This window comes from Zonotrichia leucophrys, chromosome 17 (assembly GCF_028769735.1).
Source record: "Zonotrichia leucophrys gambelii isolate GWCS_2022_RI chromosome 17, RI_Zleu_2.0, whole genome shotgun sequence".
NCBI lineage: Eukaryota > Metazoa > Chordata > Aves > Passeriformes > Passerellidae > Zonotrichia > Zonotrichia leucophrys.
The window spans coordinates 11,402,483-11,424,575 of record NC_088186.1 but is presented as its reverse complement, the minus strand read 5'-3'; the positions used below and the strand labels follow the sequence as shown (position 1 = coordinate 11,424,575).

At 46.9% G+C, this 22,093-nt stretch overlaps 1 protein-coding gene across 1 annotated transcript; it reads right to left on the bottom strand.

Moving 5' to 3' along the window:
* On the bottom strand, nucleotides 1-18,411 carry UAP1L1 (UDP-N-acetylglucosamine pyrophosphorylase 1 like 1). The gene is made up of 9 exons (XM_064727788.1): nucleotides 18,064-18,411; nucleotides 11,101-11,305; nucleotides 8,723-8,898; nucleotides 7,556-7,728; nucleotides 6,559-6,752; nucleotides 5,583-5,723; nucleotides 3,936-4,121; nucleotides 3,099-3,165; nucleotides 1-2,191 (listed from the first exon to the last, which is right to left on the bottom strand). The coding sequence occupies exons 1-9, from the start codon at nucleotides 18,338-18,340 to the stop codon at nucleotides 2,105-2,107; spliced, it is 1,506 nt and encodes a 501-aa protein (XP_064583858.1). The 5' UTR covers nucleotides 18,341-18,411; the 3' UTR covers nucleotides 1-2,104.
* Between the last annotated feature and the right edge of the window lie 3,682 nt (nucleotides 18,412-22,093).

Here is a 22,093-nt window from a genome sequence, read left to right as displayed (position 1 = left end):
TATAAATCACAGTAACATCTTTATTGTTAAAAATGCTTAGATGTCCAGAAGTTTCTGAAGTAGTACAGGTGTTCCCTTTGTTTCAGGTACTTTCTTTCATTTTATAATATGTACAAAGACTGTTACATAAGGACAGATTTTTTTTGTTAAAGTTCTCTGGAAATTGTTTCTATGTTCCAGTTTAAAATGTGAAGAGTCATAGAAAATAAAAAACCCAAGAGACAAGACATTTAGCATTCTAATTTAACTTCTTGAAAACCATGTAAGCAGCTCTGTTCTGTGTGCACGGAAACTGAAGCTTCAAAAGAGAAAGAACTTTAGAAAAAGCAAAAGAAATATTTTTTTATAGCACAGCACAGTATAAAACAAGCATGTGCTTGAACTTCTGAGCAATACAAATATACAACACAATTTGTTCTCAGAGATAAAACTTGACTGACAGGAACGGAATGTGTCACAGAAACACTGCAAAAAGACTACAGAATTGGGTGACCAGGACAAATGCTTCATTTATACTAAAAATGTGAATTACTGGCTGCACATGCCAACTGAGGTAATCAGAACCAGTCATTAGCTGGTCTGCATGTATGAAAGGATCATTACTCAAGTTCATGCAGAAACACTTTACAACCAAAAACTCTGATAATGACATTTAGATGCTTTCTTTGGAAAACTTGAGCATACTTGCAAACTGTATTTACTCTCAAAGTAATTTTCATGCTTCCCCATTCCCTTCTCTATTATTCTGAATAGAGCTTCACATCAGAAATTGCAGAAAGCCATGGAACTTAATTATGCTTAATGAAATAGCATAAGCAATTCCTCAGTAGAAGCTGATGCATGTAATAACATTTCAGATGAAATGTCTTTCTCGCTACCTTCCCTAACACCATGTTTAGGGGAAGAGTATGGAACACTTCTGATGCCAAGGCCAGCCACCAGAGAGTGCAGCTGACACATCCTCACCAAGGCTGAAACATACCGAGTCAGGTATGCTCAGCGCAGGTTCTGCATCAGATGGGCATGAGCTTTCTGGGGGCAGTGTCCAAAAACTGAACATGAAGAATCACTGGTGGGTCAAGGGTCAGGGCTACCCTGAGACTCCTTGGCCAGGGCTGAGTTCGCATGCTACATGTGTTCTGACAATTAGTGTCCTTCATTAGCTGACACTTTACATTGTGGTTAGTAACATATCTAAAAGAAAGGCATCTATGCAATTACTTCCTAAGTGAAAGGGTGCTGGAAAATCACCTGGAGAAAAACTGTAGAAGCAGAGGCTGGTGTTTTACTGTGTACCCTGTTGATGCTGAGAGTCTTTTTTTTTTGTTTTGGTTAGGCATTAAATTCTACCACTGGGATTTGTTTCTTTTACTACTTTCAGGTACCCCAAGAGAACCTTGTCTGAGGGATATGGTATATATTAAACAGGAAATGGAAAGGAAAACTGTTATAGTCAGGAAGGGCAGAGGGTCATGAAAATATTCTTTTTTTTTTATTAAAAAGTCACTACAACTGTAAGGAGCAATCAGTCTAAGGATGGCACCAGTGAGCCCAGATACAAAACTAGTCTGTTCTACTTTGTACTCCAAGCCTCAAGCAATGCTTAGGCACAGCAACATCCCTCCATACAGCAGACTCTATATGATCTGCTTAGAGGATGCAATTGCTGAATTGGATCTTCTAATCAGCACATGATTAGGAAAAAACTGACCACTGGAGATAAAACCTCAGTATCCAAAGTCCTTCCATATTTTTCAGGATGGGACCTTAGTTTGACTCCAACTGTGCACATGATTTAGAAACAAAACCAAACAAAAAAAAAAAAAAAAAAACAACCACACCAATACAACCAAGGCAACTAACAAGGCACTGAACAAACTGAATCTTCTTGAAGGCAAAGCTGATATATCAGGCCTTGACTGGCTCTTTTCTGTACTCATTTGCAACAGTAAATAAGAAATGTAGGACCTGTTTAGCACCCAGAAAGTGTTAATTCACAAAATCAATTTTTTATAATGCACTTCATAGTGCATTTTAGTACTGTCGGTTCTTCAAATGGATCTGACAAACATGGATCTGATTTGAGAAGGAAAGGCTTCCCACTTCAAGAATTTTCCAGCATTTCCATTTTTTTTTCATCGAGTACAAAGGGAGAAGGGAATTCTTTGTTCTTCATGTACACCTCCAGACCCTGAGAAGGTGTGAGAACAGTATTGTTAGGCTGTAAATGCACTATTTTAACTCCTCAAGTGGCAGACAAAGGTCAGGGACAAGGCAAGAGTTACAGTTTCCCCAGTGACAGAAAGTGTTTCTGGGGTTCAAGAAGCAGAGGTGCTGAGGAACCGTAAAAGCTGATGTCAGAAAAAAACTTCTTGGGAGAAGAATGTGGGAAGGTGTGTCCTTAACTGACATTAGAATAATCCTGGCAAAGAAAAGTCTAATTTCCGTGTTTTCACTTTGTTCTGACAGCCTGTTGATTGCAATGAGTTTGTCACCTGCACGTATTGAGGAATACACCTACTGCAGGTAGCTGGCTTGCAAGTTAACACATGGGGAAACCTAGCAAACAATGCCCACACATTCTCCTGCAATCTACTATTTCTCACCCTGTCCATCCAATAGGGAAGCTCCTATTCTTGTTATTAAATGGAAGGAAGTTTCTCAGGATCAATTATTTTCAGAGGGACAAACTTGAGAAATGGCTTCCCTAAAGCCAACATATATATCATATTTCTCAGTCAGGATTCACTTACTGTGGGATATGAGCACAAATAAGCATAGAACCTATGGTTTTCCAAATTTGAATATTCTGCACTTATTAAGATCTCAAAGTGCTCGCAAACCTTAATGAAACTGCAGCCTTGTTTTGCAACCTGTTGCAAATCTCATTTTACAGATAGCTAAAACTGAGAGTGAACAAACTGCTGAAGAGTAAATCATAATGGAACTACATAAGGGTAACACAGAGCCCAAGTCCCTGTTTCCTTGATCTTACCATTTCTCGTCAAGCCCAGGCTAAAGAAACCACCTGTTTGGAAGGAAGTCAGATGCATACCTGCACACTCTTAAAAATGCCTCCAATAGATAGCTATTCTCACCTCTCCAAAGTAAGACACTAATGGAGAAATCTCACACACAGCCGGAGGATCTTCAGTTCCTGAGAGACTAAAGAAGAGAACACAGGATTAACGTCCTGCCATGGTTAAAAAACAGTGCTGCTTCTTCAAAGTTTATCCAGAATAGGATATCCAGAAGGGTAAGACATTTGTTAAAGTCACATGCACCAGACATTGTGTGAAAACAAAGTGTGAAAATAAAAAGGAATTAACAGGTCCCAAATGTTACTCAGCAAAACCAAAACGCCCCTTTTATAGAGATACTTTTCAAGTAAAATCAACAACTTGTGGGTCTATTGAACTATGAGTTGATGAAGTAATGGCTCCACAGAGTAAAAGCAGCTTTCCATTACACCTGATGCAGGAAGGTATCTGAACTGGTAATCACTCTGACAACCAATCCTTAAGACCACCTGAGAATCCTGTCGGGGACACAGTCAAAAAAGCTGTCAGGGCCTACAAATTAAAATTCCTTGCATTGCTAATTCCAGAGTGATGGAAAAGACTGCCATTGTCTAACAAGGTGCTATAGGAAGGGCCAACTCATAACCCCAAGAACAGGGATCTGCCAGAGAGAATGCTCAGAGCCCCAAGCGCTAACTACCTGGAGCACCCACAGGTGTGGTGCTCATAAGAGGAGCAGGAAGTGTAGATATCAACCTGCATATCCAGAGAGGACCTGCTGAACAAAAATCACACTAAACCACCCTGTGATTACACTAATGCTCGATTTTGGAGAACCCAGCATGTGCCATTGGCCAGCTGGCATGGCTGAGCTCTTCCATGAGAGAAGAGGCAGAGAAGGTCACAGATTTATACCTGAGTTTTTCTGGTATCCTGCAACCATTTTCATCCACAAATCTGGCTCCAGCCTTGAGAGCCCAGCGGTAATGCTGGGCCAGGAGGGCTTGCCGAGCGGTGGTAGGAGTATCTTTGTCAGCTGTGTCTGCATTTTTTAGTGGTGAGAACTCCTCTTCTCTCAGAACTTCAAATGCCACAAAATTCCTACCAGCAAAGGGAAGAAAACAATGATCATGAAAACCAGAGCTAGTCATCAGCCCCTCTAATGCAACAATAACATTGATGGGAAAAGGCTCATATATATTTTTGGGAGAAGCACTGTACGCAGCCTGAGGCAGTCAAGCCAAGGGAAGCCCACTACCATTCTGAAGACCCAAGGAGTACCAGGGCTGTAGAATGGAAAAAAACAAGAAGCCTTCTCTCTTTGGGAACTTAACAGCAGCCTCCCAACCTACCAGAGCTGTGCTCAGGGGAGAGAAAAAGCAACAGTTCAGCAGAGATGCCACAGAAAAATTTTTAGGCAGTGGGGGGTTCTTGGACAAGACAACTCAGAACACAGCAGGACAGAGAGCACAGCACTGTCCAGAGCTTGGGCAGAGCGTGAGCAGTGCACTCACTGCAGAGCACTCCATCATGCCCCAAGAAATACCCCCTGCTTGGGAGTCTGTAGGTAAGGACCAACTAAGGACACCAGTTCCTAGGGACAAACAAGCAACAAGGGAGGCCTCACAGGTGATTGTGAAGCACAGCTGCCAAGGTGGTTTTGAGCTGTTAAAAAACCACAAGGAACCACTGCTTGCAAATGAGTTCTGTCACGGCTCAGAACTCAGCAGTGTTCCCATCACCCTGGGTTGTGGTTTTGTCTTTAGTTTGATATTACTTTATTTAACACATGTTAGGAAACAGATACTGGTTCAAACCTTGAGCTCTCTATTCTAAAGGAAATAATATAAAAAGAGAAATAGTATCCCCAATCAAAGATAATTCAGTTTGCCTGAGGTCCCTCTTTGGCATTCATTAAAGCCTAAAACAGAATCTTCACTGCTGAATTTGAGACCTTGGAAAAACAGATTTTATAACAACACTTATGCTTAATTGCTAAAATCCTATATTCCCTAGACACAAGTATCCCTTACTAGGTATGTCACAGCACTCCCAGCTATGTTGCAGAATTTGGAAAGTGAACACTGACAGTTCCACTTGGCCCCACGGTGCTTAAGTAAACAGTTTTCCAAGCACAAAGGGTACAAGCTGAGCCCTGGCTTAACAGCACCCAAAAATGTAACCAGATCTGCAGTTGTCCAGGAAGCCACAATGCTGAAAGACCCAATTTTTGCAAGTCTGAATACTGCAATATGTGCTCCATTGGCTTTGCACTCAATTTCCTTTTATTTTTCCCAGGCTGGCAGAGGCCAGGGCAGCCAACACATCCTCAGGAGGATGACCAGTCTGGGAGCAGGGTTGGTGCAAGCACTGAGTGCCTTGTGAGCTCCTCTTAGAGCCCGCAGTGTTACTGTTGGATTGAAGCTGGGTGTAGATCCAACAACCTTCCTAACAAGCCACCCACAAACCACGTGCTCCCTGGGATGGCTTGTTTCAACCTACAGTCATTCAAACAAACACTGAGAAGGGGAGGAGAAAGGTAAAATTATGTCTGTCACTAACTTAGAGAACTGGAACACATCAAACACAAACTTCTCCAGCTTTATCCCGTTCGGTTTTAGTGGTTTTACCAGATTTCCCTCCTTGTCAATGTAGGGCACCTTCTTTATAGCTACATGATGCTTCAGCTGTGACTCCCATTTCCTGCAAAAGGAGAAGAAACCAACCATTTTATTTAGTTCAAGACCACTTAGGAAAAAAAGCAATACACTTGAGGGAAGCAAATGGCTCATTATTGCTCTAGGTCAACTCTCAACTGTTTGTGGGTGTTGCTCCCTCCCAAGTGATGAAAGTCACATCCAGGAAACACTTCCCTAAGCAGAGCAGCCTGGCCATGGGCTCTCTCTGTACCACTGGGACACGACAGTCAGAGGAGAGGGAGAAGTATGCATCAAGCTGAAATTGCAGGCTGAGGTTACAAAAAAAAAAAGAGGCAACCCAAATTGTTACCTGATTGGGCTGAAAATGGAGCAGGGCAGATTCCTCACCCAAAGGTGGTTCAAGCTCTTCAGGAAGGTTGTACAGCTGCTCACTGAATGTACAGCATCACATCCCCATTCCCCACACCAAGGTACAGAGTCCACCCGCAACCTCACCCTCTCCCACAAACTCTGTTGTCCCAAGCATTGGCAGGGCTGACATTCCCTGTAGAAATCCATGGTATGAGGCTGCACCACTGACCACACTGCAGCCTGCACAGCTGCTCACCCTTGAAGGCCCAGGAAGATTGTGCACTGGTATATCTCAATTGATTTAGTTACAGTGAACCTGGGAACCTCTTCCTTGGGTAGGGCCTGGAGAGTATGCTGGGGCTGTCAGAAAGGGGATTCCGGTGTTTGGAACTGTTTGGAAGAGATAGGAGGTGAAAGGCAACATAGGTAATAACCGTAACTAAAATTCCAGAGTGCAAAACAGGAACACCCAGTCTTAGAGGTATTTCTGGGCAGCACAGCTACCTAGAAGGTCTGCTGGGACTTACTGGGCCACTGTTTCCAGGAACTCAACAGTGAAGAAGTGGTTACAGATGTTGCCAGCACTGAACACCAGTCCCCCCTCAGGGCGCTGCTGCTGTGCAGTCTCCGGGCTGATCTCGCTGTACTCCACCACCTGGTACACGCCATCCACGCAGCACACCACCCCAACAGGCTCTGTGGGGTAGGCCTTCTCCACCACCTGCAACCACAGGACACAGATTTATAACAAAGAGGAAGAAAATCCCAGGACTATTCCAACTCCCAAGTACAAACAATCCCATGGGACCGTTGCCTGCTGATCCTCCAGCACCTCAGGGCTGTGTAAGGGGCACAGAGTAGTCTGGAGGCACATTTTGCCCAACAATTCAACATAAACACCAGTACTCAACCACTTAATTTGACAGTTTCTCAGAAGACAGATAAAAGCAATCTGCATAGTGGGGGGCACTTTTCTTATCCAGGACCAGGATCTGGCATTAAAAGCAAGCTGTTTGCAGCTATAAGCCTTCAACTTCCCATTTGCCTGAACAGAGCTAATGACCCAGGTAACATAAATTTCTCTTCAGACACGTGTTGCTTTAGGTTAACAAAATCCAGGCTGTTAAGGCTTTCCCCATCTTCCACAGCAGAGCGCAAGAAATGCCTCCATTAGACTTAAAGGTGCATTTATAACACACAACCCAGTCCAACATGGCTTCTAGACAGCCCAAGTGCCTTTGTAGCAAGGACTGGGCATAGGTGCAAAGCAATTCCAGTGTGCAGTTTCCTGTGCAGATATACTTCCTGCTCTACCTGAGGTTTATTTTCCACAGTAGTCTGGGAAGAACAGAGGACACCCACGGGTAGGAATGTGAAATGCAGTGCAGGCAGCAAGGAACTCTAAACCTGCTCAGAGTGAGCTGCTGATGGGCAAAGGGTAAGCTCCCTGCAACCAGCAGCTTCCAAGTGTCATCAGACCCAAACTCCCTGTGGTAAACCAGCCGAGTGCTAGCACTGCTTCACCTTTGCACCGCAGTCTGCCCCTTTGGAAATACAGAAACCTATGAAGACTGGATCTGCCATTTTCACGAGGATGTTGTCCACACAATATACATGGACATACTGGATTCCACGCTGCTTCATATCATCCAAGATCTTATTATCCATCAAAGCACGATATAAGCCACCATTGCCATCTATAATGCAAGAGAAAAGAGAAAGTCTTGGCTCATTTGTAACTTTGGGGTGGGTTTTTTCCAGCTAACAGAGCTAAAGCAGAAAGTACTACACAAACTTTCTTGAATGGAAGAATATGGAATGCTTTCTAGCCAAGAGTCAATGGTAACAGGTTTTATTTCCAGTTCTGCCACACAGTTCAGGGGAGCATGTTCTTCTTTTCACCCCAGTTCTCTCACTTGAAGAGTGGGATCACAGGGACCAGCCTCACTGAGCAGCATTATGAGACTTTATGAAGGTTACTAAGATCCTCAGAGGGAGACTACTAAAGGGCAAATCTATGCAGAGGGTGGGAAAATTCTTTTACACTTCTCCTCCAGTACGGGGCAAAAGCATATTTATTCTCTTTCTTGGAGAAAGACTAAAACAAATCTTATTCTCTGTTAATCTTCCTCCCCCCAACTTCTCAATGCCTTTTCAAAGGCTTGAACTGCAGCTGTACAAAAGACATGTGCATGTTTATCACAGATCACCCATTTACAGTCCCAGCTGGGCTCCCTCACCAAGTCTCTTACCATGTCTAGGTTAAAAGAACATTACAAGGTGAGACATTGCTGTCATTTTGAAAAGAGTTCATCTTCTTGCTGCTTTTTTGCCCATTTCCAGCTATCAGCCTTGAGCTCCTGACCTTCACAACAGGAGCGCTCCAGAGATCTCACAGAGAGCTCTGCTAATGCACCTTTCTCCTACCCCGCAGCCACAGCACTTTTAATCCTGCCAACACTCCCAGACTTGGATAAAAAACCATGTGCTGTGGTCAAATGTCCAGCCAGAACTAAACAGATGTATGCTCCTGATTACCAGCCTGAAACATTAGAGAACCTTTCCACATTAACAGGAAGCATTAGCCCTGACCCCAACAGCCTACTCTGTGTGCCCGGGCAGGCTGAGGGCCCATAGCAACTACCAACACATACGACAGTACCGCAGTATGGAAGAGCAAACAACAGGTACCTGGAGCCATAGCAATTTTCCCCTTCTCCTCCAAGATAGCCTTCCCATCAAAGGTGACAGCAGGCAGCATCCTCTGTTCAAACATGACAATATTGCATCTGTCCAAGTTGAAGTAGTTGTGTTGTACAAAAAACTCTTCTGTTGGCCCCAGTGTGAACTCACTTGTCATGATGTACCTAGGCAGGAACAGGGACTTGGCAATGAGAAAGAACAATACAAGCAAAAGGCAAAACTACAAACTCAAGAAAAAAGAGAGGAATCCCAGGACTGTAAAATGAGAGACACGGCAGCATCCTGTGGTGAGCAACTGCACACGAGAGCTCTCCTCCAGAACTCATCCTGCAGTAAGGCTGCATGGGGTCCAATGCTCTTATCAGGGCATGATTCTACCCTGGCCTAGCTCCAGCCAGGACAGAAGAGCCTTGCCCTAAATGTGAACAACATCTGGATACCTGGATGAGCTGGAAAACAAGACAAAGGGCAGAAAATACCCTCATTCACTCTAGATTCAAACTGATGTTAAATGTCTATAGAAACCCTGGCCAATTCATTCTGCCAGCACCTCTTCAGTGCCAAGGCAAACAGCAGTATTTCCATATGTTGGCTGCATGGTTTGTTTTTGTTGTAAGTATTTCTATTTCCTCCTTTCCTTTCAGCTCCACATTGCTTCTGTCTCTTCCTCCACTACTGTCTAAAAACCACCTTCATCATCTACCTGTCAAACTCTTCAACAACTATCGGCATAGGAATACAGAGTCCTCTGTGAGCAGCAGGAGAAAACAACATAGAAGAGCCTGGACCTCAATTCCCCATCCCCAATTTACATCTCTGTAGCACACCATAGCCTGGGCCCAGGTATACTGGAGCAGCAAAATGCTCCAACTGCCTCCTCACCCCCAGGAGGGGAACTGGAAACAGATGTGGCATCTTGCAAATAATCCATCCTGGCTTCCAGCAGCACCAGGAATGATGCATTTGCAATTCAGGTCCTTTATACAAGGCTTCAGGAAGAAGCACAATATGGACTCACCTTCCACGAGGAAACAATGTATGAATCAAATTTGGCCTCCAATTTGTAAAACAATGTGGCACCCTGAAGCCCTCAGACACCTACTCTTTCACTGCCAAAACCCTTCCTCAGACCAGACACTGATTCCAAAAGGGTATTTCTACATAGTCCTCATGGTCTAACAGAGAGCATTTAGCAGAAATTTCCAGACACATCTGCAGTGCCTCTGCTTCCTCACTCACCACACCCTATAGGGAATTCACATTTTTACTCTGCCCAGACTTCATTTCTTTTGAATGCCAGGAGCAGCCAGCAGAATGGGCAACTGTAAACAGCGACAGCAGGAGGTGGCCTGAACACAAAGCAAGAGGTTTTTGCATAATTATGGACAGGGGCAGGAAGAAGGGCTTGGAAGGCAAGCTCTAGGTTGTCCTCCATGCAAGAACCTGAGAAAGCACTGAAAAGTACTGTTTACAGTGTTGCCAGTAGCTGCTTGCAAAGCCAGCAAGGTACAGCAGTTAGTGTTGTGGTCAGTGATACAAAGGCAGCACTCAATCCCTCAGGTCTGCAGACATGGACCTGCCACCTCCCATCCCTCTGCACCCTCCTGCAGCCTCTGCCATCACAAATCCTGCCAACAAAAGGCTCCTCTCAACCTGTCTCTGTACAGCACTGTCCTGGGGTGACGTTATGATGCTTGTATCCCCATTCATCTGTTCTGTGCCTTTAAGACCGGCTCTGAAGAGTGGAAGTTTTGTTTGGGTTTCTCTTATCAGGGACACAGAGACGAGCAGTACATAGGGCTGTTTTTCACTTTTTGCTTTCAGCTTGCTGCTTTGCTTGCTCTCTTTTCTGCTCTCACTTCTGCTCTGCTTTGGCCTCTGCTTATTAGCTAGTTCTAGCTAAACAGTCCACATCCCTTCCTGGACTGTTTCTCCTCTCCTGTTTCTGTGACCATCTCGAACCTGCTCCGGACTGGGGCCCAGGAACACCGAAGGTTCGGCTGCAGCGGCTGGCCCAGCGCCGGAGGGATTGAGAACAGAGCAACCACCCCCCGAAAGAGACTTTCTGATTTTGCCATCTTTCTCAAAGCGGTGTCATCGGGTATTGTTCATTTTGTGTGCTGGGGGGGTGCTGTGCCTGAAATAAACAGGTTCTTTCCACCTCTCTCCAAGGAATTTTTTCCCGAACCGGTTGGGGGGAGGGGCTGTGTGGGTTTTGCTTTCTGGAGGGGCCGTCCTTTGCAGATTCTTTAACAAATTTGCCCTAAACCAGGACAAGCACCCAGCTCAGGGCGTCTTCAAGACAACACGGGCAAGACTGGAATGCAAAGAGCCCTGCACAGCAGATCTGGCTTTAGGTCACCTACCAGGGAATGACACACTTGCAGTGGTGTCTCTTGCCAGCAAGCTGCTCCACTTTGCGGATTCTTTCTGCTTGGATCTGATACAAGTTCTTGCCACTGGGCAACCCCACATTGTACATGCCCTTGGGATAGCTGACTCCCAGGCGGGTTCCTTGTCCTCCAGCCAGAAGTAGCACTGCTACCTTGTTCTGTGAAATCTGATGTAAACCTGTAGAAAAAGAAGCCCAAGGGAATATAAGAACCTCCAAAGCAATCAACATCCTACATTCTTCTCCTGAGCGTTTTTGCAGAGCTCAGGCAACAGCTAGAAGATGCCACTTCAGTGTTGGCAGCTCAGAGAGAAATATGCCACTGCATGCACAGGAGAAAATTCCTTTCAATTCCTGGATGCAGCAGTTTCTTCACCTAAAGCAGCAACTGGTGCAAAAACAGACAATAGCCATGAGCTGCAGCTTCAGAGATTCAAATTAGGACACAAAATCTTTACTAGGGAGGTAGTGCAGCACTAGAAGACATTCAGAGAGGAAGGAATGTCCCCTAAGGTTTTCAAGGCTTACTTCAGTAAAGCTGTAGCTGACCTGCCCTGAGGCTGTTTACAGTTTTGTTTCAAACGGGGGTTGGACTAGAGACCTCCAGAGGTCCCTTATCATTCCTATATCCCAAAGAAGCAGAGTCTCATAATCTTAAAGCAGGAGGATTTCTGGAATCTGCCTTAATCAATTATCTGTACCTGTGCTCCAGCTTCAATAGAAGCTGAACACAGCTGCAGTCAGGGCTGGTAATACAGCCAAGCCTGCACGAGCTACAAAATCCACAATCTAATTGAAACCAGTGTCAGTGCTCCTGACAAATCAGGGAAGTCCAAAACCTGGGAAAGAACCAGAGCACATAATAAACACTCTCCAGCTCTGGTCCCTGCCTTCTCCAAAGTCAACATCACAATAACGACTGACAACTGTGAGAAAGATTTTTCATTAGGGAACACTTTTGAGTTTCTCTGGGAATGCAAGGAACATTAGGCTTGCCATGTCAGAAGCCACAGTTCTGCTGCAGGTAGCTATCAGGGCCTTCCACCATCACACAGCACTGAACTGCCACTGCTCCTGCAGCCAAGGACAGCCTGTGGGGCACCCCAGCCTTCAGGAAACACCTCACATTAACCACAGCTGAGGCTAAAATATTCCTGATTTGGACTGAAATATATGGGGACCAAAAAAATTAAATTAGAAAAGAACAGGATTGGGTTTATGCTAATCTTTAAATAATTGGCTGTTTAAATGCACAATAGAGCAAAAATGGTGCTTCTTGAAGACCACATGCTGTTTCAATAACCTGGCTCAATTTTAATTCTGTTCAAAACTGCAGCTTCCAGCAAATTTTCTCAGCAAAGACTTAAGTTGTCCATGACATTACAGTAACACCATTCCCCTTCCCATGCTTACAAGTTTCAGTCTTACCACAGCAGTAACACAAGACTTTCTCCCTAAACACACCCCTTCCAAAAAGACTAATGGTGTCCTGGCACACAGGGGGCCACTTCCACAGCCAAGGTTCTGCTGTAGAGTAACCTCTGGGGTCACGGGGTCACAGGGCCACAGGAGTGAGAGCTGGAAGCCACCTCTGGAGATCTTCAATCCTCCAAGTGGGATTAGGAGAGCTCCCTAAGAAGAAACCTGTGTGTGGAAATCTTGGGATTTCTAAGTTTCAGGAGGTCCTTGGACAGCAGAGGAAGCTTGAATAGGTTTCAACTGGTAATGTAAAAGACATGGGAGGACCTGGGTGAGCTGCAGGGTGATGCAAATAAGACATCCAGGATTTCACAAGAAACCACAAGCAATAAATGACTCCTTTGTGCTTCCACTGAGCTGCCCATGACACTCAAAGTACAGAGCAGAGGGTCTCAGCTATTACTTACAAGTACTTGCCCCAGTCCCATCACATAGTTTTCCTGAACACTCAGCTGTTTGCCAGTGCAGGCCATCACTGCAGGAGAAGGGAAAGAGCTGAATGGAGAGGCACCAGAGCATGACTCCAAATCAGCTTATGCCCTGGCTTGGGTGGTGGCTGTTTCCCTACTGGGATCCTGCACAGAAATAATTTATGGAGGGGAAAAAAATCCTAAAAAAGTTGCCCTGTGGGACACTTCCAAACTGTTCTGCCTTATCCCTGGAAATACTCAATGCCTGGTTGGACAAGGCCCTGAGCAATCTCATAGAGTGGGTGGCATCCACACCCATGGCTGGAGAGTTAGAACAAGATAATCTTGTCCTTAACATCCCTTCCAACCCAAACCATTCCATGATTCTGTGAAATGGGCAATTAAAACATTTTTTAAGAATTCCTTTTCTTTAAAATAATCTAGACCTGAAACTTGAGCTAAAGTATTTCACCGCAATTTAAACCAAAGCTGCTTGAGGTCTGAGCTCAGCATTTGCTGCTCTCAGTTGCTGCAGCATGAGGGATGCTGCTTTGGAATGCAATTGAAATTCATCCACCAGTGGAACAAGTGAGGCACTTGCCCTGCTGCATCTTCCCCCTGCACTGCCAGCCTCACACCAACACACACACTCACATTCTGATGCAACAGACCACATCCCACAGATCCCAAATTAGACGTTTCTGCAGAGCAACAGATTGTGACCAAGAGCACTATTTACATGAATGACGCTCTGAAGTCAACACTGTATTGGGAAAGCCAAGGAGGTCTCCACTCTGCTCCACAGTATCAAGGAGCTACAATTCTCAGCCACAGCTCACAGGTGCCACAGCTGGCGTCACCCCAATGAAATACCCCACAGGAGATAGCAAGTTCTCTGAAGTTTGACAAGGGGACGGGATCTGCTCAAGGAGGAGTTGCCATCTCACACCCATCTCCTGGAGGGGTCTCTCACTGCAGGGACTGAAACCTCAACCTCAGGGGGATAAACTCAAGCCCAAAGTAGTATCACTGATAACATCAATGATGTCACTTTTTTTACAGTCCCGCAGACTGACAGGACCATATTCCAGGAGGGTTCACCAGGGTGCACAAGAACAACCCAGACAGAAGAGTGCATCCCATAATTTACGGCATTCTCAGTATTTATGATACAACCCTACAACTCAGACAGCTTTTCCAAGTTCTGATCTTAGGTCGCCACGAAAACAAATAACACCGAAAATTTGGGTAAGTAGCTCTGCTCTGACTTCCCAACTGTAAAATTACCAACATTCACAACTAAAGTTCCTAAGAACTGACTCATCTGGCTGCAATGGAAAGATCTATCCCCTTTAAAAAAATCCACCTTATTTTCTGCAGCATATGAAACACACACAGCTCAGCTAAAGAGAAAATGCTAAGATACCCACCAATGCTGCAGTTAGTCCTACTCTGCAGAAAAAGTAAAAAGTAAAAAAACAAAAATAGATTTTGTAGGAGGAACAGATTGGTCTTGCAAGAAGACTGAATTTTCTTACTGAACAGGCACATCAGTCCTATTACAACAGCAGTAAGAGAAAAAGACTCCCAACTTTTCAATTCTGTAAAGCAGTCAGATAACCACAATGGCTCATCAAACTCTCTGATGAGATGGGGTACACCTCAGCCCATGGCCATGACTTAGATTTCATTAATAAAACACTGACTGAATGAAAAAGTGTTGTGTTTATGTTTGATTTATACCATCATTCCTGGGGCTGCCCAGAAAATGTGATTGTTAAATGTCAGTGTTTAAGATCTGAAAGCAAATCTGACCAGGCAGTTTTTTTGTCTGAGACACAAAGCAACAGTATTAGTTTTTTAACTATTAAAAATATCTCAGGTGTTCCCAAAGCAAGTTTTCAATTGTCTGGTTCTTATCCATAATTTTTATCATAGAAAAAGGGGGAGGGGGAAGGAGGAGATATCATTTCAGCTGTTCAGTCTTTGGAGATGCAATGCAGGTGGCAGCTGTAGGGAGCTCAGACACCCACAGACAGAGCACAGAGCATCTCAGCTCAGTGTGATGATGACCCCACAGCCACAGGCTGTACCAGCCATGCAGTCTCAGGGACACTGGACAGCAGGTTGGGAAGGCTCATCTGCTCCCAGCCTGCTCAACATACCACAAACAAAGGCCTTTCAGAGCTGCATCCCCTCAGAGATCCAAGATCCTGCAAAGCCTGTGCCCATGGTGCTGGTTCCACTGGGAAATGCCATGCAGGAATGCTGCCACATCTGCAGGGACACACAGCAATGCCCGGGTTCAGTGAAACAGTCTTTTGTCCTGATTGCCCAGTTCCAGGAAATAAAATCCCTCTTCAGCCTTAAACCAGATCATGAAAACAAACCAAATGAAACAGAACATCTGTGTGTAGGCCTTCTGGTAAAAATTCAGGCTGCCTGCAGGGCTGAGGTTGCCTGGAGCCATCAGACTTTAGGGCCAGATGATTTGGGCACAGCAGTAGGATCCCAAACATATTAGACCTGGGCTGCTGCAGACAGTACTGGCAACCAGCAAGGCCAGTCCACACAGGTAGCCTGGCCTTCCTTTCCTTTCCATGCTGCAGTCAATGACACAAGGCAGACACACCAGCTCCTCACTTGCCTACCTGGCTGGGGGACAAGTGACAAGTTTGATAAAGCTGTTAGTTTAACTGTGGAGCCCTGACCCAGCCCCATCTGCCTCTAGGGCTCTAAGGGTCCCTTCCTCCTCACTGTGACACGCTCAAATAGCTGTGTCAAGATGGACTTGGGGGTGTGGGTGGATGAGAAGCTCAACATGCCCTGACCAAGTGCACTAACATCCAGAAAGTCCCTGTGCCCTGGGCTGATACCACAAGGGGCAGCAAGTGAGAAAGGGGAATTTTCTGCCCTGCTCAGGTGAGACCACACCTGCAGTGCTGCCTTCAGCTCTGAGGTTGTCAGCATGAGAAGGACATAGAGTTGCTGGTGCAAGTCCAGAGGAGGCCATGGAGCTGGGGGCATTTACCTCGAGACGAGAAAGATCCTGGGAGAGCTCAGATCCCCTTCCAGGGCCTAAAGGAGCTCCAGGAGAGCAGGAGAGGAACTGGGGACAAGGGATGGAGGGACAGGATACAGGGAATGGCCCCCACTGCCAGCAGGCAGGGATAGATGCAATATGGGGAAGAAATTGTTCCCTGTGGGCGTGGGCAGGCCCTGGCACGGGTTATCCAGAGAAGTTGTGGCTGACCCAGGATCCCAGGAAGTTTCCAAGGCCAGGCTGGACGGGGCGTGGAGCAACCTGGAACAGTGGAAGGGAACCCTGTCCATGGCAAGGGGTAGAATGAGATGGTCCTTAAGGTGCCTTCCAACCTAAACCATTCTGGGATTCTATGATTCACTGTACCAGCTTATGTTCCCTCCATCACCACTCAGCCCCATGAGTGGAGTCTGACACAGCAGAAAAGCTTCTCTGCCCTGTGACCCTGATGCTTCTATTTCTGTTTCTGCTTGGAAAATTTGACTCCCCTGCCCACACATCCTCACCTCTTTACTGGCAACGCAGGGCCAAGGCTGCGCAACCACTTGTCAAAAATCAGGCAAGAATCTCTACAACCCAGGTGGGTCTTCCTGGCTTTCTTTTTATTATTAAAATTGTTTTTTAATGGTGCTGTTATGTTTTATAAAGAAAGATCCAAGACACATATGAGCCCTTATAAATAAATAAGAGTGTGCACTTAGAAAAAAGCACAGGACAGCCATGTAAGACTTACATGCTGTGGGAAGGGCACATCCAGCCACCATCTCCCCCATTACCCCTAGCTTTCACATACCTGCATCTACCAGGCTCCAAAAATCATGGATTATGGACTTTCCTGGGCTTCTCCCAGATCCCATCAGCCTCCTGCTGCACATGACTCAGCAAGGATGGGGATCAGCACCTGAGACCGGCCTTTGCACCTTTTGGTGGGCTGGGAGCTCATCCTCCAGGCAGCTACCCAGCTAAGCAGCAATGAAACCTCCCAGGCTCCCACCCTCCCCAGGGACTCATAGTCATAGAATGGTTTGGGTTGCAGGGGACCTTAAAGACCATCTCATTCCACCCCCTGCCACAAGCAGAAACAACTTCCACTACCCCAAGTTGCTCCAAGCCCCATCCAACCTGGCCTGAACACTTTCAGGGATCCAGAGGCAGCCACAGCTTCTCTGGGCAACCTGTGGCAAGGCCTCACCACTCACAGGAAACAATTTCTTCCTACTATCTAATCTAACCCTCTGTCAAGTGTGAAGCCATTACCCCTTGCTCTGTCACTCCAAGTCCTTGTCCAAAGTTCCTCTCAAGCTCTCTTGGAGCCCCTTTAAATCCTCTAGTATTACATTTTTTCATGACAGATACTGTAAAACAACCCCATGTCCTCTAAAGAGTATTGTGGCATGTCCACTTGCTTTTTGAACAGTTCCAAGGATGGTGACTCCACAACTGCCCTGGGCAGCCTATGCCAATGCCCGATCACCCTTTCAGTGAAGAAATTTTCCTCAATATTCAACCTGAATCTCCTCTAACGCAACTTGAGGCTCTTTCCTTTTATTCCGTTGCTTGTTCTGTGAGAGGAAAGACTCAGTCCCAGCTAGCTATCACTGCTTGTCACAGAATTGTAGAGATCTTCTGATCCGGCCCGGCACGGCCGCGGAGCCTCGGCCGCTGCATTTCATAACGCAGAGTGAAAACTCGGTGTCTCAACCAAAGTTCCCCGGGCCGAGGACACCGGCTGCCGGGGCTAAGGGCCGGGGTGTAGCCGTGAACCTGCTCTCTTCCTCCTTGCCCGACCCGCCGTCCCTGCGGCTCCCACCCGCGGTGCCGGGGATGGACTGCCCAGCGCCCCGCGGTGCCGCCGCAAGGGGCGGCTCCTGCCCCGGGGCCCGGCCGGGGGCAGCCCCTGTCCCGCACCGCTGGGGCTCGGCGGGACGCGGCTGGTCCCGAACCCCCGCGCCGGACCCCGGCAGCCCCAGAACGGAAGGGACAGGCGGCCTCGCGCCCCTCTCACCTTCCGCCTCCCAGCGCTGCAGCGCGGCGGGGCCGCTGCGGCGGGCGCTGCCCAGCAGCTCGGGAGGGAGCGGCTCCATCCGGCCGTCCAGGCGCTCGTGCGGGCCGCGCTGGCGGGCCCCGGCCGCCGCCGCTTGCCGGCAGTGCTCGCCCAGCCCCGGCGGCAGTGCCGCCAGCAGCGCTCCGCGCTGCGCCGTGTCCAGCTCGGCCCAGAACCGCAGCAGATGGGCCTGTCCGCACCGCTCCAGCTGCGTCCGCACCTCCTCGGGAGGGTCCATGGCGTGGGGAGCCCGCGATGAGCGGCGCGGGACGCGGCAGCACCGGGCCGGGGCGGAGCCAGAGGTGCCGTCCCGCCCCCGGAGCCCCGCCCCGCCGCTCGCGGGTCACGCGGTCCCGGAGTGGCGGCGCCTTCTCGCTCTGAGGGGGCGGGAGGCGCTTGTGGGCTCGCCCCACTCCCGGCCCCGCAGGAGCTGCGTCCAGTGCAGCGCTTCCCCCATGGAATCACAGAATAGTCTGAGTTGGAAGGGGCTCTCAGGGATCATCGAGTCCAACTCCTGGCCCTGCCCAGCACCATCCCCAAGGTCACACCGTGTGCCTGGGAGTGTTGTCCAGACACTCCTTGAGCTCTGTCAGCTTAGTGGTGTGATCAATTTCCTGGGGAGCCTGCTCTGGTGCACAAACACCGTCTGGGAAAGAACCTTTTTCCAATATCCAAACGGAACCTCCCCTGACACATCTTAAGGCCATTCCCTCAGATCCTGTCCCTGGTCACTACATAGAAGCGATCAATGTCTGTCCGTTCTCTTCTCCTCAGGAGGAGGTTGTAGACTGACAGTGTGACTATCAGTCTCTTTTCTCCAGGCTGAACAGACCAAGTCTCAGCCACTTCTCATACAGCTTCTCCTCGAGGCCCTTCACCATCTTCGTTACCCTCCTTTGGAAACTCTCTAATGGCCTAATGTCTTTCTTACTTTGTGGTGCCCAAAACTGCCATCAGGGCTCGAGGTGAGGCCACCCCAGCCCAGAGCAGAGTGGGACAATCCCCTCCCTTGACCAGCACATGATGCCCCCAGGACACAAATGTCCCTCCTGGCTCCAGGGCTCTGCTGACTCACATTCAACTTTCTGTCAACCAGGACTCCCAGGTTCCTTCTTGTGACGCTCTTCTCCAGCATCTCATTCCGCAGTCTGTTTGTATATCCAGAGTTGCTCCATCCCAAGTGCAGAATGTGGTATTTTCCCTTGCTGAACTTCATATGGTAGGTAATTTCCAAATCTCTAGGTCCAGGTCTCCCTGCAGAGCCTCCTTCCCTTCGAAGGAGTCAACAGCTCCTCCCACTTTTGTATCGCCTGCAAAATTGCTCAGTTTCTCTTCCAGTCCTGTGTCCAAGTCATTAACAAACGTTAAAGAGCACAGGGGCAATGGTGGAGCCTTGCAGAACCCCACTAGCGACTTGTGCCAGCCTAATGTCACCCCAGTCACTGTCACCCTTTGTGCCTAACCCATAAGCCAGTTGCTCACCCATCACATGATGTGTTTACCCAGCTGAATGCTGGACATTTTATCTGGAAGGATACTAGGAGAGACTGTATTGAAATCTTTACTGAAATCCGAAGAGATTACCTCAACTGGCTTTCCTTGATCAACCAGGTGGGCCACCTTGCTGTAAATCAGGTTTGATAAGCAATTTCATGAAGCCATGCTGGCTGTTGTTATGTTTGCCCAATTATCCCATCATAAAAAGGCCAAACAATATTAAAAGTAGTAACAATTTTAATTAAATAGTTTAGAAAATATATGAACAAGGGATAATTTGGTTCAAATAATAGTGCATAAGCAAAAACAGCCGCAGGGTACGGAGTGCAGGGTTCTTGACCCTTGCCACTTCACGTACAAACTTGCCAAGTAAAAGTCACCCCTTATATGCCATGTGTCAATGCCATCTCCTCCTATTTTCGGTTCGTCACTTTTCTGTCTCCGCCTCCATTACCACCTTTACCACGCATGCGCCACCACTGGGTTTGGTGGTCGCACAAGTCTTTGGGGGTCGTCACTGATGAAGGCCCTGTAGTCTTCTTCGTTGTCCTTTAATTCACCTTTGGGTTAATCATGCGCACCAAGCCAGTACAATATAAGCCAAGACTAACATATCACTGCATCTACATATCAAAGCAATAAGTCCCTTATAATTAGCATTTTCTTGGACCCAACCAGGTTCTTGGTCATTTTTAGCAACTGTATCTTCAGCTTCTTTCCTGTGGTCCTTGAGAACATCTGCTGGGAAGGGGGGGATGGGTAGAGCCCCTCTCTTCTTTGGCATTACAACTTTTAACTATTAATTGTTTTATTATTCTCAAATATTAATTACTGTATCAATATTGATTACTGTTTCAATTTTTATCAGCACGAATCATACCTATTTATCACACTGTGACCAGTGACTGTGTTGTCTTTCAGGTGTTTTTTAATAACTCCCAGAATAATCTTCTCCATAACTTTACCAGGCACTGAAGTGACACTGTCAGGCCTCTAGTTTCTGGGGTACTCCTTTGTACTTCTTGAAAATTGGGCCCTGTGGCCAAAACTCTGCTCTACAGTGGCCATTGAGAGGAATAGCCGATTTGTCTTTCCAAGCAAGCTGTGGGTCTGCTGGTAGATAAAACTGGCACTGGGAGATAAAAGAAACAATGGGAAGGATTCCACTGATTGATGAATGGAAAAAGATATTTGCTTTTACAAGTAAACTTTAGGTTTGCTGATAAATTAAATTAGACATTGAAAGATGAGAGAAACAATGGGGAAGAAAAGTCCCTAAATTCCATACGAATTAAAAATTAAGAGGGAGGATTATACATTAGAGGGAAATCTTCAGTGTCAGGTGTATCGGGAAGTCTGAACCTCTCAAGTACCTCAGCCGATGGGGAAAGAGAGGAGGGAAATGCGGCCAGGAAATTGGGATAAAAAGGAGGCTGTGTCCTCCAAAAATTTGAGAGATCCCAGGGGAATGCCCCATTCAAATAAAGTAAAAAACTCCTCTGTCTCCTTTTTAGACATAAACCTCTGATAGTTGTGGATTAATTTTCCTAACACCATGGTCCTGTGGCTGGCATGAGGTGTGTGTGATGGGATCCCCGGGTCCTGGTGCAACCTATGCCAGGAGGTCCCAATGTCCCCTCTTACACTGGGAAACATAGCAAGATCTCAGGGTTCCCTCAACGCAACAGGAGCTGGATAGGCCAGCTGTACCCCAGACATGGCGCAGACTCAGGCCACCTGCTCACAAATCCAGTTCCCCATTTTTTAAATAAAGGACCAATGAGAAGGATAAGAGTTTAAAATGCATGGAATCATTGAAGTAGTTCAGGACAAATTCAAGGACAGATTAAAAAATTATAAAAGATCAAGGAATGATTAAGAAATAACCTAATCTGCAGGAACCAAGAGCCATGAACTGAGAAGTAAAGAGCAGGAGGACACTAAAAATCAATCTAAAATGCTAAAGAACAACTTTGTTTGAACTTTATTGTCATGAGCGTAGAAAAATCCTCACCCATAGGCTGTGATTGCCCCTTACTCACAGTAGTCATCTTGCCTGCAGTCAGAGCCCAGCTGGATAGGAGAACATGAGGAGACAGACAGCAGCTCAGACACAGCCACCTCCCTGCATTGGAGGTGGTTGGAGTCAGGGAAGCTAGACCTCATCCGGATATGACCATCAGGTCAGGAAGAATCTCTGAGAGTTGTCAAAGCTTCTGTTTCACATTCTGTTTCTTATTTTATGTGACTTGACACAGCTCCTGCTCAGAAGAGCCTTGGAGTTTTGAAACCTCCTTGCTCTGCTCCCCTTTATATGACATCTCTCCCCAATGTGGTTGCATGCTCTGCCTGCCCAGTGTGCAAACGAGTGCAGGTGCACCACACACGTGGTGCCTACATAACCACCAACCCTTATCCATCAGTAAAGGCTCTGTCAGATCCAACTTGTAAATCAAGCCCTGCCTTTTCCTGCAGAACTTGCTGCCTTACCTTG